This window comes from Larus michahellis, chromosome Z (genome assembly GCF_964199755.1).
Source record: "Larus michahellis chromosome Z, bLarMic1.1, whole genome shotgun sequence".
In the NCBI taxonomy this organism is placed as follows: domain Eukaryota; kingdom Metazoa; phylum Chordata; class Aves; order Charadriiformes; family Laridae; genus Larus; species Larus michahellis.
This window is the reverse complement of record NC_133930.1, coordinates 22,322,541-22,342,256: the sequence shown is the minus strand read 5'-3', so window position 1 is coordinate 22,342,256 and position 19,716 is coordinate 22,322,541. Positions and strand designations below refer to the sequence as shown.

Below are 19,716 nucleotides of genomic sequence, written 5' to 3'. Positions count from 1 at the left end.
AAATGAAGTAAGCATTGATACAATAAAAAGCTAAATAAAAGTAACATAGTATGGGTAAGGAAAATCTCTGTGGCTTCTGTTCTGGCAGAATTAATAAAGGAAATCTGAACACAAACTTACGGGCAAAAGTCCATTTCTTGGGCTGCAAGACAGTCTCCTAATACAGAAATAATATCACATCGTTCAGGATTTCACTCAACTCGCCAAAAGAATGAAGATTCATTGGTAGCCTATGATACAGAAGAATCATGCTCAGTTCCCTTCACTACCGAAGAGAATCCTGGATTTAAAAAAAATTTCTCATTTAAAGGAGTGTTGAAAAGCACACAAACACTTGGAGACAATGATAGCAGTGTGCGCAGTTGTGTATCTCAAATATATGGCTCTGAAGAGAAGGAATTTGAGACACTGTATTTTGATGAGGCTTCCTTATGCTTCAGAACTAATTACAGTATGTAGTTTTAGAAATCTGTATTTTGAGTAGGCTTCCTTATGCTTTAGAATGAATTACAATATGTAGTCTTAGAAATTACATTAGAAATATTTGATTGGTTTTCACCAAAAGAGCCCTCAGGCTTTTTTCTGTGGAATCCCATCCCTGGGTTCTTCCTACCTCCACAAAACAAGGGCAGTACACATCTAGACATGTTTGCTACAGAGACTGGCCAAGCCTCTGTTGGTCCTTGAAGGCTTTTAACATGGTGTGAACTGCACTGCGCAGCACCACTGTGGACACAGACATGATTTTACTCAGTCTTGAAAACAAACTAAATACACTTCCATCAGTTCTGAAACAAGAATAAGCCACTGTGCTCATCAGAAGCAGGCGGCAACCATCAGGACTGCATTTAATTCTAAAGCTTGGTCTTCAAGTAGGCTTCAGTTTTGCAATCTACATAATCCACAATACCCTTAATACTGAATTATGTGTCAAGACGCAAAAAACTCTAACCCCACACAAACCCTGTTACATGGAGTATCCCTCTCATTCCTTACTGTCTGTAGCAGAAAATTCATCTAGGACAAAGTAACGAAGCAAATATGTAAGGATGGATTCAATACCTGGAAGGTATGGAAGCTGCAGAAGCTACAGAAGGTTAGTACTATTAGGTCAGGACAACTCAGCTGTTAGCGAGGCTTGGTAAAGACTCGTATTTTACATGACAAGTTGTGCAAAGATTCAGACCTCCTCCTCCTGAATTTTCCGGTGACACAAGCCTCACTGTCAGAATTCATGGTTACACTGGCATCTCTTGATAGTTGCTTGCTGCACGCTAATTCTCTTTTCAGCTGAAGATACTAAAAAGAAGAAACCGAAGGTGTTCAGATCATGTAGTCAAATATGACATCACATAACATTCCTAAGATGATAAAGATGTTGCTAAAGCAGAAATCTCCTCTTCAATTTTCAACCTTGCCATATCCCATTCTTCACTGAGGGCTAGAAAACTCACACAGTTCCTACAGAGAAAGGGCTCCAAAAAAGAAAAAGTGTTGTCTGTCAGCTTGCAAGCAAGAACTCCGTGCTGGGTGAAGCAAGCTGCACAGCTCAAAATACACAAAATACTTTAAAAAAGCAAGAACCATCCTTGTATACATTCGCAGCACATCTCAACCCTCATGGTCAACCAAATAATCCACTAAGTGGGAACATACTGCCACACACTCTACCATCCCACCAGGGCAGTAAGGCCTGCTGTTCATTATATAGACCACGTGTCTTCAAGGACAGGCAGCATTTGGTCCCTCCTCTGATGCACCACATCTTCTTCCACCAGCAACTGTGAACACTGACATTCCTCAGCAGATTTTTGAGGAACAACGTTTCTTTCCTGGGCTTGGTGGTCATATTGCTTACCACCATAATGCACCAAAGTTGCAAGCTGGGCATTCAGGATCTATGAACTATCTGTACACAATTCAACTCCAGTAACAGACACCATAAAGGAGGCAGAATCAACTTTCAAAAAACTAATTTTAATCAAAACAAAAAAATTGTTGATCATTAACAAGTTTATAAAACAGTGATTTAGTTACATAAATAAATTGATATCAGTGTATCAAATCTTAATTACTTTCAACTTCATGAGCATGTTTACATGGGTGATGAAGTACAACCTTTTTACCTATTATAATAAATAAAATGGAGAGCATGAAATAGTATTTCTAAACAAAAATACCTACAAACATACCTCTAGAATGTTCTCTAATGAAGGGAACAAGAGACACTGGACAACTTTTGCACCAAAACATAAAAACTGCTTTAAAAAGCACAAGGATACAGAACCATCAGCTAAAGTAAAGACACTATACTGTAACCAAAGTTGGTATTTAATAATATAATGAACAGTTTGGTAGTTAGATCTCCAGTTTGGTTATTTTAAAGCATTAAGACAAGGCAAGATAGAAGGCTGCTTTTGTTTGAGTAATTCTAGAGAAAATAAAATATATTAAAAAAACAAACTGAAAAGTAGAACAGTCATACCTACACAACTTTCTGTCCTGCACAAAGTCAAAATACCTATGCAGAATATATATATATAATATATATATATGTTATTTGTGCACAAAGGTTAGCTTATTATTAGCTCACTGCAAAGGCGTAATGTATCATGTCAATCATTTTGGAAAACATTTTGCGTTTTGTGTCAAAAAGGGTATTTCTTTAAGTCTTCTAGGCTAGGAGGCACAAACCCCAATTCTGGCATACTGTATTCTTAATGCTAAGGCTTGCTGCTCTGGCTGTGTATTTTTTGTTGTCCCTCTTTACTATAGTGCCTGTTACAAGCATGTGTGTATGTGTGTACACATATGTATGTATACACGGGTTGTATAAATATATATATATAAAATTTTCCCCAATAGGTATCAGTCCAACCATGCAATCCAAAAGGTGGCTCTGCATAGATGCCCAGCATATAGTTCACCACCTGAGCCAACCCTGAAGCAAGGCGCACTTTAGTCCTTCGGATAGGTTTTTTTTTTGTTTAAAACCAAGCTACTGCAGCTTCAAGTATTTTGCATTACATAGATTTTTTTATAAATTAGTTAATGTTATATTTTTCAATATTCAGACATATACTATAATATATATACAGTACAATAAATGCTCTCATTCTTTTTTTAATTTTTTTGATAAATCCCTGAGAATGTATGTTGACAGTCGCTAAGTTTCCACATGCACAAGCATTGTGTGCCATGCTTCTGGATGAACAGCACTGCAAAGCCACGTAGTCAGCCTTTTAACTATTAGTATTTCATTTGTTGGTTTGTTTAAATATGCTGAAATGTAAGGATGAGTTACAAAGGAGTAAAGCTGAATCCATTCGAGGTACTTATCACAGGATGGAGGTGTTTTGTTTGGTTTTTAAAGCCATTGCAATATATGTTTGTTTTTGAGGCTGTGAACGTATACAGAAAGAACAGGAGAGCGATGTGGGCTTTTGCCACTTGACAACATATACTCAGTGTAAACCAAACCTTTTTTAACCTCTCTCTCATACAAAACAGAAAAAAGGAAAAAAAAAAATAAACACACAAACTTTCACAACATGACAGTTCAGTTTGCAAACTCAATATAACTATACACATATAATACCGGTGTGGCTCTGTTTCTTTAAGTTAAAAAGGATACAAAGGCAGGCTCAAGTAAAAACAAACCACCCCTCCCACCCCCCCCCATATCCCCATTCTCACATTTTTGTCAACCAAACCGCTCACGAACCAGCATCATCAGTTTCTTTTTGCCTTTGTAGATTTGTTTTAGGTTGTCAATAAACTGTGTAAACTGGATGTGACCATCATGAGCCATTAAGAAGGTCTCTCGGGCCTTGCTGAGGAATTCTATAAACTCACTATAGTGTCGCGGGCTGATGTGAGTGAGACGTGAATGAGTTGTATTAATGTAGGCTCCAATAGTGGCATCCAAGAGTTGCCGTAAAGGGGCTTTGTCCAGTGACATGAGCTTACCAGAGTTCCTCCTTCCATGAAGTCCCACCATGCCAGGAGTGGTCAAAGTACACCTACGCAAAATGTCTGACAGTACTGTTGCACATTTGACACTTTTGACCACCAGAGGTATTATAGCTGCTAGCTCATTTTTCCCAAGGGAGTGGCTGAGCGCACATGCCCACAGAACGTCATTAATGGCAGGGTGCGTGTCCTGATTGTAACTCAGGTTGAGATGCGTCATGGCCAAAGTGGCCAGTTTGTAGGCCCGCATAGGGTAACCACGGTGCTCCATGTATCGTGCTATAGTAAAAAGCTGCGAGTAGCTCATGCCAGTTGTAGCAGCATCTAGAACAATTTGGTAAGCGGTCTCAAAAGCTATGTGATCCTTTTCACATAAGGTCAGTGCAGAGAGGGCACAATTTTGAGGATCCTTCATGGCACACTGTAGAGCAAGCGTCCTAGCACTGCCGGCCAACTTCTCCTGCTGATGGCAGTCCAGATGCAGGCGGACGATGGTGCTGTTGGACATCACTGTTGTAGCAACAATACTAGTGGCTTCCGTTGGAGTGAAAAGTGTAAACCAGTTTTGCATGATACTATCCAGTGCATAAACACCTGGGGAAAGAAAGAAAGAAAGAAAGGATTAGCCACAACTGATAAAACCTAGCAGATACAGATTTTCAGCAAAAGATTACATTTGCAGCACAGTTTAAGAGGCTGACAGTACATCCGAGGGGATGCGATTCAACAAGAAGGGCTAAACCAGGCAGCATGGCTGGAAAAGGACATTAAAACAAAGGCTACTGTGCAAACTCTGTAGCAATCACCAAAACACAGAGAATAACAAAATAAGCCTGCAAGATATGCTTTAATTTCCTGGTGTGACAACTGAACTGTTTTACTTGTTATTTAAGACAATCTGGATAACAACTTCTGGTTCACTTGGTTTCATCACATCACTCAAAAGCAGCCCTCACTCTGTACACTTTTAAAAGGCAATTTTAACTTATTTTCTCACTGTGCATCTCAAGGTACAGTGCACGCACAGAAGAATACAAAAGTACGCAAAATGGCTTTCTTAATGGAACACTTTCTTAATGGCACACCTTAACAGAACACACTAAGCACACCTTAAAAAAATCCTAACCTCCTCTCAACAGGCTTTTCACATAGGTCTTGTATGAAATTCTTATGCGCCTGAACATCAAGATCTTTATTAGGGAAATAGTCTGTGCAACATGAACTACTGATATTACCTGAAATAGGTATTTTCCTTAGTATCACATTTGTCCTGGCACATGTGTGTTTGTGTGCGTGTTTATCAGGGGGAGGAAAGGGGAAACAGTGACTAGTGGGTTCCATAAACTGAACCTTACAGCCAACTAGAGTGCCTTATTATTGCTAGAGGCAGTTTACACACATCTGTGAGCCCACCTAAACCACACCCAGAGGTCCTCATTTTCTCTGTAGGATGCTGATGCTTCCTGTGCACCCCTTCACTCATGTGCAACAATTCAGCATAGCCAGAGAATACCAGATCTTCATTTAAATAAACAGATTCCTTGCTTTACCAACTTGATTAAGTCTCAAGAGTACTTTGCATGGCATTATAGGTTTTTTATGGGATACTTCTATTAGAATATGTAAACTAATTTAAAGCAGTATTAAACCCAGCACTTTATTTGCCGATATGCAACTGTACAAAATAATACCCAGGCACTAATATCTGTAAGATAGCTTCAGTAATAATTATCTTAGCAAAGATATAAAAGCAATAAAACAGGAGCATTGCACAAAAATTTGCAGACACAAACCACTTTCTGGCTGATGGCATGCAAAGGCAAGCTGTATTTTCCCATGCTATTGACAACATTAATTTCCCAGTTAAGCATAAAGCAAAGAATAAACTAATCCAGAGAATAACCAGCAGTTTTGAAACTCAAGAAGCATCTATGCAATACAATCCAACTCAGATACATAAAAACGAAATAAATACAGTAGGGAAACACGCTTTCCAGAAATACCTTTGGTGACAATTAAAACTGCTCCTTTATTATAAGTACTAACATTGTCCCCACTAGCACAGCTGCCGAATTTTTTTTTTAATTATTTTTACAGCTACAGTTTTTAAGGCACTCATCTGCACTTTCAGATTCTGCATCCTCATCATGCAGATAGCAAACTGGAATACAGAAGCTAAGGGACGCCTCATCAAGACACACAGGAAATCTATGGCGCAGCCCAGAAAAGAACAGAACATCCTGCTGATTGCACTATTCTCCCACTGCGTCCTTTAAGCATAAGGTTGGTTCTGCTCCCACCTTATTTTCACCTTATGTGGTTAGCGATGGGTGCACTGGTATTTGGTTTGCTTTCTAGTGCGGACAAAAGGCCTGCACAATATCATAGCCACAAAACAAAGACATATTATGCTCTAAGGTTGGATTTACCCAGCAGCTTAAAAAAACCCCTAACGATGAGAAACACTTTGTGAGATCCTGTCTGGCACACAGTAGGAGGCATCCTCAGCATTTCATTCACCTGTTTTCTAGTTCCTCTTCCCACAGCTGACCAGTTAGCTCTCTCACTTGCCTTTCAGAGCCTCATCTGCAGGTGAAGTTGTAGCACAGTGCGATAGCCCAGAACCACGAGCCCTTTCTCTACTGCAGCCTCAAACCCAAACCCATCATGGAAGGGACAAGGAGCAATCTGGGGTATTTCCCATGAGGTTATGCACACTCCCACCTTGTGGAAGAAAGAAGGCACACTGCATCATCTGAACTATTGTCTCATTTGGTCTGTGCCTAAAAGAACCCACCTAGTGCCATAATGTCTTCTCATCAAAGGAATTTTACATATGAACAGGAAGTGAGAGACATTTGCAGAACCTGGGTGTTAGCAAGCAAGATGATGCCCTCTAAGACTAGCTGACAAGAGGAACACCTCAGAACGTACCTACTTCTGTTGCACATGTTACCAACCACCTCACCATTTCCCGCCGTCGCCAATTCAGTGTTGACAGCGTCATCCGCATCACCTATTACAACAACACAAACAAAATACAAGTTAATCCTATTGCAAGCCAAGGCAATATATCAACAATTAGGGATCTTAAGTGACTCAAATACACTGAAGTTCAAAACGGCAGTCTCTTCCCCTCTCCATTCTGTTACCTCTTTTTTAGCTGGTATGTCAAAAGATTTGAAAAATATTGCTCAGTTATCTTAAATACCACACAGACAGTAATTTCAACTGCAGATCCTTCAAGGCTAGAGGAGAGAGACTGTTTTATCCATGGAGAAGAAAAAAAAAACACAAAAAGCCCCCTCCAATCAATAAAAAAAGCCCAATGAATTATCAATGATTCAAATTAAATTATATCATGTATCCTCCTTCTATGCATGGTAGTCTTTAAAGTGGAAATGCATCAACTCCTTTTGGGCAAACTAAGCCCTTTAATCTTTCCCCTATCTACATTTCTTTTCACTGACTTCAACAATACAGAAAGGCGTTAGTGTACTGTGACTTGACCGGCTGCTTATTCTGCAAAGATATATATATACACAATTCCAGATATATCCAGGTATTATTAAGAAGTACATAGCGATGATTTCTTTCTGAACACGGAGACCCTGTAAAAAACTTCCATCGTGAAACCATCAAAATCCTAGAAAAAGGACTTTAAGCTTTGATTATAGTTCCCATATTTTATATCACTTGCAGTTATTACCTATGCTGTTTCTCAAAACATGGGCAAATATGTTTATTGAGTAAAATAAACGCTGCATAGAAACTGCATTTACAGCTTGCTTCAGCTACCTGGACAGACCCCACAGATACCTTTATGAAGAAAGCAAGTAGTTTTCCCCTTACAATATCAGTGATACTATGGTATTACTATTTGTAGCAATTAAGTAAAGAGCATAATAGGGCACTCATAGAGCTCTCAGCAATGATCTTCACATAAACTCAACAAATGCACTCACAAAACAGCTTGGAGTCAGCAGCATTTGTAAGAGGGTTCTCAACCCATATCCCCTCCCAATCCTAAGGTGACTTCAAAGTGCCATGCAGCCCTCTGTCATACTTGTTACTCCTGCCATCTCCTCTAGTCCTATGCTGTAGATTGGATAATGAAGAAGACAGAAAGATGGATGAGGGCTACAAATGCACAGATGATCTTTAAAAAGTTTGGTTATAAGCAACCATGAGTAGTTCCAAGCTGGCCTCCAAACATTCCCACCTTGAGATCCTGGTGACTCATTGTACATCACCCAAAGTTACAGGAGAAGGCCAGCTTTGTTGGCCTCAGACATTGTGGTATCATTTTAACTAAACAGTAATCTAAGTGTTAGATTGGAGAATAGCATTTTGAAAGAAAGCAAACTGATCAGTAAGGAGCCACCCAACGCATTTTAAAATATGAAAATATGGCTAAGGTAAATCACAGAACCAGCCTTTGCTTGAAGACTTTCTGGAAGAAAAACAGGCAGCCCCAAGAAAAAATGCTTTGGAATGCAATTATCTTTCCCATTCTGCCCATCAAAGGGAAGGAGTCTAGGTGATTTCCTGCATTGATGCACACACAAGTTGAAGGCTAACGCTCTCCCAGCACCCATGATGAATTTTCAGCTTTCTCAAAGTAGAGTGAATCCAAGAGAAAACACAGGGTTACGGACTGAATTCTGCTACTGGTAAGGGAGGGAAGGAGGTAAAAAAACCCATAAAAATGGTGTGAATGACAACTTCTCTGAAAGTCTTCTCTGATGACCTCCCTCACTGTGGTGGTCTGTGAAAAGATTATGAGTCACAAGAGCCTTCAGCATGCGCAGTGGGCATAATAAGAGTTCCAGTGTAGACAGTCCTAACTTGCGAGCAAAACCAACACTGTCTCTAGTTTCTTGACATGGAAAAGTTTTTGACAAACTATTCTGAAATTAGGTTCCTTTCATTTGATTAAACTGACAAGATGAGAACAGTAAGAGAGGGGCCCTTTACTCAAGATAAAAAACCCAAGGATTTCAATCTTTGAGCAACCTGGTCTAGTGGAAGGTGTCCCTGCCCATGGCAGGGGGGTTGGAACTAGATGATCTTTAAGGTCCCATCTAACTCTAACCATTCTACGATTCAAATAAAGCATGTATTGATGCTTTGACCAAGGAGCAGCTGAAGTTAATTTATACTATAGCACATGTATCCAAAGAACTATTTCACTTTTGCTCAATACATTCTTGAGCTACCTCTTCCTAAAAGGGAGTTCCACATCTGTCCAAGATCTGTGCTATCAACTGAGGAGAGCTTCTCAACAAGTCTGGAAGTCTGAAAGTGCAAGAGGCCCCTGTGAATTACATCGCTTATATGAAAGCCAAGCTCTCTTCACACAGAATAACTTTGACTTTGTCTTGATGGATCTTTCTAAGAATTTCTTATTCTAGCGGAAAAGAAGATCTCACTACCTGCAAGAGATACAAGAAATGGCCAACCAATCATTAGCTCCCACGTCACTGTGAAACCTCTTCATCACGCACATTGTAAGGAGGCTCATTTATTTACTCGCTCATTCACAGGTTTGGGGGTAAAGAACACCACTTGCCAAATATCCATTGAGCGATCACTTGCACTAACTTGCTCAGCAGTTCTGCCAGCAGTACCTGTTTGCATGTGTGCGGTAATACTTACTTGCACTAATGTAGCATACAACAGGCAAACAGAGGAATAGAAGCCTCTCCTGTACCTGCAGATCTTAGAGTGTTTGTGCCAGTATCTGAAGGACACAATACACCTGAGATGCTCCAAGCCCATTTGGCCATGCTGATGACTTCTTTCCACAGCCAGTTTAAAAGCCTTTCCTCTGCTGAGTCACATAAAATACGTTGCCATTGGAAACAGGAGAAAGAACCCCAAAGTCCATACATTACTCCCAAATCTAGAACAATGTAAGAGGCTCTTCTGTCACAGAGATCCCAGTGAGAGTTATGAAATTATTAGTATCTCCTCAGCCCAACCGGGCAACTTGTCATTGCTGTAGTTAAGGCAGAACAGTGTCACTGTGTGGACACTGCCGTTTAGTTTACCACATGACGGAAGAAAGACTTTTGTAGAGCACATAAATGTCCTAAGTAGTCAGATATTAGATAGTGAATACAAACAATCTAATTGCCATTAAGCTGGGGGCACAGGGAAGGGGGAAACACCTGTAGGCCACTAGAGACGGCGCTGACACAAATATTTTTTGCAGGAAAAGCATTACTGTAGAAATATACACAGCTGTGAGTTACTACCAGAAAACTGCTATGCATCTCCGTTCTGGAAAGCAAACTACCTTTAAGATTCTTAAAACAATTTTATAAGTTTGGGACAGAACAGTGGACAAGTTCTGCACCAGTCTGTTCCAAACCCTGCGACTGAGGAGAAAGTATGGGTTCCTGATATTTCTTTTACTAGATCTCACTGAAAACATCCCGATGACAGCATCAACCACAAAGGGGTATCCGTGAATACAGTGATATCCAAAAGTGTGCTGCTACCACTGAATGATACTTGGTGAATGCTCGAGGTGACACACAGGTCAATCATGAGGATCTTTCTCTCAAGCAAACAAATGTTTAAGGCAGAAACATACCAAGATGTGAAAAAAGAAGCACGTTTCCACAGCAACCTTGTAAATATGAAAGACTAACAAAGCACACAGAATCTCAGCTTTCGGGTTAAAGACTTCAGCTTCTAAACATCTAGAATAGGCAAATAGTACCTTTCTTTGGCATGAGAAGCAACTGGGATAATATCCTTTCCCCAGAAGTTTTTGGAGCTTTGTTTACTGAAGCAAAGTAATAAATGGTTTTCTGATCTTTGCATGGCTTTTTTTGAAGAAGTCCCTGAAGAGGAGTGAAGAGATTTGTTTTTCCTGAAATGAACTGTGTAAACTCCAAGATTCATCAGCGTAAGGCAATATTACTCCAGATAACCCAAAACATTAGCTGTCTCCTTTTAGCTTGCAAAGTCTCTCCTAAGAGCCTGAAAACTGATCAGAGGTTCTTGTACACCTCAAGCTGAGTCTGATGCATCTGACCTTCCCACAGCTTGTGGCATACAGGATTTTGATGCAGGAAGTGTGAGGGCTGCTGTTAGGACAGTCTGCCTTAGAAACGGGTCATTATGGCTGACCTTGGCTTTCTCTAGTAATCCAACAAGCACCTACCAAATCTCATTTCAGGGAAGGGAAAAGAAGGAATGGTAAGAAACCCCTCAAGGCCATGCAGAAAATACAGTGCATTTCTGGCAAGCAGAATAATTTTGCTTTCTAGACAGTCCGATATTTAGTCCTGAACCCATTGCACTAGTCCCCTCTCACCCCTGGACAGAAGAATGTCTGCAGCCAGCCACTCCCAGCTCTCTTCCACCCAAAGGGCAAAAAGGCCTGTGCAGACTTTTGATCTGTGTTCACCAGTCCATTGAGCTTTGTATCAGAAAACAGAATCTAAAAACTCCAGAGAGAGCCCAAAGAGGGTGTGTTTCCCAGTGCTTAAAAGCTATACCCACCAACACTGGGTCAAATTCCTTTCTTCTACTGTAATAATAATGAACAAGGGAAATACCTGAAGGCCCAGCTCCAGAGAAACTTTCAGAAGAGTGATGTCTGGCAAGCTGTCCATGAGTGTTGCTATTTTAAATGCATCCTGGGCAAGTTTGAAGATGTGTGATGAGGAGTGGATATTTTTCTGGATGGATTCTAACACTGTTTCCAGCCTCCGAACATCACCTGCAAGGTGTAAACAGAATCACCAAAACGGAACAAGTTCCCAAAACATCCAGAGATGCATTATAATTGAGCCTGATGTTGCTATGCAATAGTATGCTGTTTCAGTTGTACATTTTGTTTTGAGAAACCTTCCATAATTAAATCACATATGAACAAAAGACAGAAGACAGCACAAACTTCTCCAGTGCCTCATGGTGTTAGTACATGGTCAAAAGTCATCCTGATTAGTGAATTTTCGGAGTGATTCGTCCACTCCTGGGTCATACAGTCCACGTCATGTGTCAGATAAACAAAAAGCTGTCTCATCAGCCTCAAACCAAGCTCATCTGGCTACCATCTAGCTAGCTGAATTACTCTGCTAGAAAATTAAACAACAGGTTTAAGCCAGTTCCGTTTGTTATACCCACTTCCAGCTCCTGTCAGACTGCAATTTGGATTCCCAAACACAAGTTTTGTGATCTGTTTACTCCATGCAATATTAAAAGCATACATTTAGTTGAGTACGTAACTGACAGCAATGTACCTTTGGCTGCCGTTAGCATGGTCGATGCCAGCTCACACTGCTGGGATTCGATGTGACTTAGGGTGAACCAGCGGGGATACCGGTTTGGAACGACTGATGCAATGTGGTGTGGGCGGGACATGTCTCCCGAAGGAGCTGTAGATTCCAATACTAGCAACCTGAAATAAGAAAGAAATCCTCTTTCATTAAATCATTATTACATTAGGTTACTAATGAGCTAAACTAAAGCTACAAGAACAACTGACCTTGTTTACGAAATGTACCTTTTTGGTCATAAAGATTGGAAAACCGCTTATTTTTTTGGTGAATCTTAAAAGTCCATTTGCCAAGCTTGCCTACATCAGTAGATATCTGCAGGAATTCACAGGACAATTAAGCTACCTATTACCCAAGGCAGCAGAGACTTTCTTCATCATGCAGAGCTGAAGCTTTTCTCCCTGCCTTGTTTCAGACTTTGAACCACAGCACTCAGGAAGGAAAGTGGAGTAGTTCTCCACTGTACTGAGAACATGTCAATATTTGGAACATACTTTCTTCATTTACCAATGCCTGAACTAAGGGAAAGGGATATTCAACAAGTCATTTCAATGAGATTTTGACCTGACATAATTCAGACAGGAATTTACGTCCAAAAAGGATATCTTATTGTTCAACTATGACTACTTTTAAAAGTCCTTAAACTTTAGCCTACCAACATTTATAATGTACCATAATCTGATGCTAGACTCCCAAACAGCAATGACAGAGGAAGTTTCCTTTAAAATTTCTTTTCAGACTTCATTTTCTAATCCTGAAGCAAAAATTTCTTTGAGTATGCATCAATCTACATCAGTTTCATCCACCAAGGAGAATTCAAACTTGGAGAATTCAAATTAATGTTTCTGTTCTTGACTACAACAACACAACTGAGAGCCCACAACAGAGACTCAACTGATGGCCCTTACTAGATACAAACAGTACACTAGATACTATATAAATGCCAATGCAAAAAGGAGAAGTGAAAAAAATCAGGCATTTTTATTCAATACAGTTAAGCATAGTTTCAGGACATGAATGGTTAATGAGATACCAAATGATAGTAATATGACAATGTCCAAAAGAAAAGCCTTCCAGTGCTTAGCTTCTTGATCAGGGTTAACATCGGAGTTCTATTTCTATCAGCTTTCATATGCAAGTGATTTTCTAACAGGAAGTCATCTGGGAAAACAAAGGAAATTGAATCTCTTCTGTCAATAAAACTGCAACTACTGAATATTGAAAATTCAATGCATTTTGATTTTCTGTGATAGAATATTTCTTACAGAATAAGCTCATGTAAATATAAGTTACAATTTCTTGCACTTTCAAAAAATACCTAAGTTCTTTAAGTAACTGGAGTGCCTGCCTTTTTTTTTGCAGTAAGGTAGTTTTAAGTTCTATTGGTTTTCTGTAGGTTCCTGAAACATGTAAGGGTATCTTTAAGAATTCCCTGAGAAAGGTAATTGTGAATATACAGGATGGTATCTCTAGCAGGCACATATAAATACAACACATCACATAATAACTATCGGCAGGTTATATTAACATTTTCAGACACATGTATGTGCATGCTAATAAGAAAAAAAAAGGACCTCCCTTTGGATTTATATCAACAGTAAAATCTCTTCCCTAGTACCACTGAAACACCTCTTTATATATCTTTATATACATAAAAATAAAATATATATGAACTCTTCAGCTGATTTTTTCCAAGCATAGAGAGAGGGCAAGAGGAAAGACGCTTTATTAGACGATTTCAATAAACAGCAAAAAACCCAACTACCTAATGCAAAAAGGGATTATTAGGTTATAAGTAACACTAAGTAGACAAAGAGCATGAAAGAAAGAGGCTGTTTTGGGGAAATCTTTTGTCACTTTGAATTTCATTGCCAGCTTCTATGTTCTATTTGCTGTGAAAAGAAACGCTGTTGTGAATTGGTGGCTTTCATGCAATTTTGGCAAGATTAGGGAACATCAGAACAACCACAAGCAGATTTAGCATTCTTCCCCCCCACACACTTTCAAATATAAATTATTTAACTAGGTTTTAGCAAAGCTACCTTGTGATTAAACATCACCATTAAAGTCTGACTCCCAAAGCCTGGATGAAATTCAGGCGTAACAAGGGATTAGCCAAACTAAGCCAAACATCCAAGTTCAGATTCCAAGTGAGCAGTCAACTAGGTCATTGCAGATCCACTTTTTCCAAGGCTCTGCTCCATATGTTTCAGCACTGCAAGCGGAGAACTGTAGACAGAAGGGACCATCAAAGACAGCACAACCCTGTCCTTGCAAACCTCAGGTGCATGCATGAAAGGGTTTATGGTTTCAGCTTCCATTGATTTCATACTGAGTGTTCCACACACTGTAACAGGATTCAAAAAATGAAACAGCAACAGATGATTTTGAACGGAGTGAGGTAAAATACTCCAGAGCGGCCATTATGGGTCATTGACCTGTGTAAACTTGTATGTAGACTGACACTAAACACACCTGGAGAGCAACTACCTGGGGTTCTGGGAAGTTAACTTCTTTAATAAATGCTGAAGTGAAGAGAGAAATACGCTCCACTTCTAAGAGCATGAGCAACCACACAGATTTATAAGCAGCACCTTTACTAACTTCCACATGAGATTTTCGTCCTTGACACAGCCATTTCCTCCCTGCCATGGAAGAAAGGATGCTCAAGTTTTCCACTTCTGATCCATCCAACCTCACAACCATGAGACAGACGTTCAATCTTCAAATTTGCTTTCCTCTTCCCCCCTCAAGGGGGGACAGTATTAAGGCAGTATTAAGTGACTTTTTCATTTGGTCTGTACTGGGAGTCCTTTATACACTGAACTATCATTTTGGTACAAATGGGAAGAGTAACCAACCTTCTTCTGGAGAATTTGAAAAGTACCAAGGAATGTAGACGAACATGGAATAGAAAGTGACTAAATGTGCCATCACCACAGTTCAAGATAGCAGACCACATTTCTGAAAAGCACCAAATATCAAAATACAGAAAGACTGATTATTGCATCTAGGGATGAACTCTCACCTGTCTTATAAAGTCAGGACAAAAGGGCTATGGAGAACAGCCCCAATTAAGTTGATGTCTCCTGTGATTTTACCAGACGGAAATGAACAGACAACTCTTCCTTATACTGGTCTGTTTGAAAAATAACTTCTTTGGCTGAGATGATAGCTTCATACCAAAAGATGGCTGGAGCTACCCATGACTAACTGGAGATTTCATCACTTGGATCTTTCAGTGTCTTGCTTGTTTTTCCAGTTGGGAAAGGAAACTTCCAGAAAATAAGTTTTCAGCTATGACTGTTTTCTGGGGAAAGCCCAAATCCTTGTTCAAAAGGAATGGCATGGTGCTGTCATGTTCACTGAAGCGTTCAGTGCACTGAGTAAAGCTGCTGACCGATGTCTATTCCAGCCTTTCAGTATGGTTTCAGTAGTTTAGTTTAAGGAGGAAAACTCCACACAAACAAACATTTTAAGGTAGTAACTGAAAATAAATACAAGGACACAAGTCTACTTTATAAAGTTGACCTTTTTTCTAAAAACAAAACAAAAAAATCAAACCACCACCACCACTATCTTGCTGATCTGATATGACCAAGGTTATTGATACACTTAATTTGTGATAAAAGAGGGGTGTACTTAGATAGCCCAGACAGCTTTCTGACCGTATGTTTGAACATTCTTAATAGTTCATGAGTAATACACTTTTGTCTTAATCTGTTTCCTAAAATGCTAATCATAAGCAGCAAGTATGCAAGGTCACTCTTCATGTTTTTTAGACTCTTTCCTTAACATCCATTAGTAGACACTCTTAGAGGCAAAAAAACCCCAACACACTAAGCAAACCTTTGGCCTGACCTGACAGTAGCTATGTTTTGTTCTTATGCATGCCCTCCTGTTTAGTCCTTTGAACATAGAATCATGTTCTCCCCATTTAGCCTTCTGGAGAAACTAGCTCCAGAATACAAACCTCCAAACAACTAGGACACCACCTGTGCGATGAAGCAAAATACTACTTATGTGGATAGTGTGTCCTTCAATCACTGTGCCATCATTCTTCATAATAATGACCAGGAAAACATATTTTCTTTTAATTTTAAATCTGTGACTTGATTGCTCTTAGTATTCAGTTGTGGCTATTCTTTGTCAATCATCAGCTACAAGATTCTTGACAGCCACCAGACACTCCAGATGGGACCAGTGTCTTCTGCACTGTATGTGGACAACAGATTGATCACTGATCATTTAGGACCTTGAAACTTCCTTCAGAAGCTTTTCCTAGCCACCATTACCAATCTGGCCTGCCTTGAGATAAACCCAGCACACACTGAGCACTCCCTGAGAAACATAATTTTCCTGATTACTGAAGACAAATGGGATGCAAGTCAGACATTTTGTTGTCATATGACAAACTCTATTTAAATCCCAACATTCACCCAGAAGTGGACAAGACTGCTTCGTTATGAAGCATAAGAAAAAAGTACTGGCTCAGACCACACCATATGGTTTCAAATCTATGATCGAGTGTTAATTTATAAAGAAGGCCAGTGGAACAAATAGTCCCACTGAACAGGCTAAACAGCAGATGATCCTGAGACTGCTGGTTAGATGTCTCTTTCCTCATTTCCTCGCCAATAGCATCACACACACACACCCCACCACATGGGTAAGAGAACACACATGCTAAAGCTGTCGTTATTCAACACAAAAGCATGTGCCCCAGGAGTGGGATTCTAGAAGGATTTGTAACAGAGAATGCTGTTTTATAGTTGTAGATAAACACTAATTGTGCATTTATACATTATTATACTGTAGTTACTACAGACTACAATTGCTTTTATAGATATAACAACCAAAATAACTTCTTAAAGGGAAGAATGATTTTTAGAAAAAAGAACTAGGTCTTGATTGCCAAGCTTTTTCCCCTTTTCCCAACCACAACTTGTGCTTTCTGGACAACTCATGAATACGTACCGCATGGCTCTCAGTGCAGTTTTGTATGCCAATTCAGCATCATGAGGTAGGAGAGAGGTGAAGAGATACTTGGCAAATGTGTGCATTGGAACACTCTCTCGATGGACAACTTCGCCTAAACCACTATATGGTCCAGCTGCGGGAAAGAGAAAGAGAATGTCAGTCTTTACATACTGCTAAAAACCAACTTCTAGACCTCTAAAAACATTCACTATACCTTCAGTTAGAACTGGCATTCAGAGATAGAGTTTGTTGTACAAAAGGTAAAGTTATATTGCTATTTTCTGTGAAATACATTACACATACATCACATACATACTATGTATTACAAGTATATTAAATATCATATATTCTTTGAGACAATAAGACAGACTGCAAATTGCATAGTACTAAGCACTCTACCAGTGCACATACAAGTTTCAGTGCTCCATGGGGCTCATTCAGCAAGCCTGTGCTATACAAAAATAGAAAGTGATAATGCTAGCTTTGCCTCCATGTAGTTACACTGTGCACAGGAATATCTATGCACCCTGTTGGTGCGCAAGTGCTTATCACAAATCTACCAGAAAAAAAAAGAGTTGTTACAGTGGAAAAAAAAAATCATGTCCTAAATTGAAGTTACATCACCAGTCACCACAGTACTGATCACCACCTGATCCCTATTAATGCCTCACTTGGCATTAGGCATCTAAATAACCCTTTGGTCTGACTTGGTCTCCAGAGAAGACTAGGTCAGATCTTGCACCAAAGCTGTTTTTCTTAGTCTATTATAGCCACATGATCTTAAAGATTGTATTTGTTGTGGGAAAACTATCCTCATTGTTGCAGCAATAGATTTTGCTCACACTCAGTGCAGCCAGTGTAGTAGTTCAGCTTCGCAACAGCAGCATCATAATTGACAACAACAACAACAAAGTTGAACACAACTGTTTCCTTGCTGAGTTCTGAAGGTTCCTGGGGCACATGAATCCCATTTCTCCTGCAACCTTAAGACTGTTACTCCTATTAATAGGAAAACTGTGTCAAACAGTTTGTTTACTTCAGTGACTAGTGGTTCAGGCATTAAACGTTGCAAGATACAGAATAAGAATCTTACATTAAGTATTACTGAACTATTACTGCACAGATAGCAGCCAGCAGTTGCAGAAGTTACTACTTCTACTAGAGGCTCCAACCCACCACACTTGGATGGATGGATGAATGACCATGTGAGAATAATTCTCCACCACAGAGTCACATGCGTCATTTAACAGCTTCCAGCAGCGGTTCAAACTAACAAAGCCAACACTACATCGAAGCACACAAGGACAGTGGATGAGGGGAACAGCCAAGCTGTTTCAGCAATGTTTTTCTGACTGGTGCCTTAGCACAACATGCAAAGATAAAAATCACTAGGCATGAAAAAATGCTGAGCTTCATAGGTGGGCACTTCTGAAGACTGGGACTGATTACAAAGGAAATGTCAAGGAAGATTTAGTAGGTGACAGTGTGTCCCACAATCATTTCAAATGCAGTTGAAAGCCATTCAAAACTAGCTGGCATTGCTTCAATGAAAGAAGCTATTCCACGTATGTATGCCAGTTGGTGGTCCAGTCAGAAACTCAGTCAGGACACGAAGAGTACACGACAAAGCATTTATATGAAAATATATTCTGCCATTAACTTAGCAGTCAAGCAAAAAAATTAGAACAGTTCTTGCAAAACAATCTTACATTCTGCGTTCCCACGCACTCAAATGGTAGCTACATACAGCATGCATTAATCTACATTAACAGCATAGAAAGCAGCTTAATATTGGATTAAGCTTTCTTTATTATATTTACAGGACTTTGACTATAAAAACACGATTGATACGATTAGCATCTTAAATCACTGTACTGTTTTTCCTCCATATGAGCTGGCAGTTTCTGCCTATCCTGGCGTAAACTGAAGCTACTGCAGGAAAGGCGGATTTCTCAGCACACAATAATGCAAGACCATAGTTGCACACCACTCAAAACAGCAATTTTGTACGTAGTTGTATTAGAGATTTCCTCCTATGATCACTTGCTTACTACTGTAAGATACAATTAAAAGAACTTCAGCAATCAAAGGTGTAAACTAGAATTATCAGAGAACACTTTAGAGAAACCATGCCTTTTCCTCATAAAGCACCCTTATCAGTAAATAGATGCAGCAAATTGATTTTATAATCTATAGGATCCCTATATGGTTGTTAATAGCTGGATCCGGCAAGCAGCTATTCTTGTCCAAAGGCCATAAAGCAGCAGTACAGTCATACCATAATGGAAACTCCCTCCACGGTGCAGTTTCTCTGCAGTTTCATATGGCACCACCAGCACGTACCAAAGTTTTTAAGGATCTTGGCAAAAACAGTGACTCAAAGCTGAGAACCCTAAACAACATACCACACCTCTTGCATTAAAAAGGGAGTTTTAAAAGACAAATGTCTTGCAGAAAGAAAGCAAAA

The 19,716-nt window shown here is 39.6% G+C and overlaps 1 protein-coding gene across 1 annotated transcript in view; it reads right to left on the bottom strand.

Annotated features, from left to right (window-relative positions):
• Window positions 1-3,134: 3,134 nt before the first annotated feature.
• The window catches only part of ZSWIM6 (zinc finger SWIM-type containing 6), a 113,019-nt gene continuing 96,437 nt past the window's right edge, over window positions 3,135-19,716 (bottom strand). Inside the window, exons 10-14 of the mRNA XM_074570240.1 lie at window positions 17,247-17,382; window positions 12,234-12,391; window positions 11,547-11,710; window positions 6,907-6,988; window positions 3,135-4,566 (exon numbers count right to left, since the gene is read on the bottom strand). Coding sequence (XP_074426341.1) covers window positions 3,704-4,566; window positions 6,907-6,988; window positions 11,547-11,710; window positions 12,234-12,391; window positions 17,247-17,382 — 1,403 coding nt within the window. The 3' untranslated portion in view covers window positions 3,135-3,703. The remainder of the gene's footprint in view (window positions 4,567-6,906; window positions 6,989-11,546; window positions 11,711-12,233; window positions 12,392-17,246; window positions 17,383-19,716) is intronic.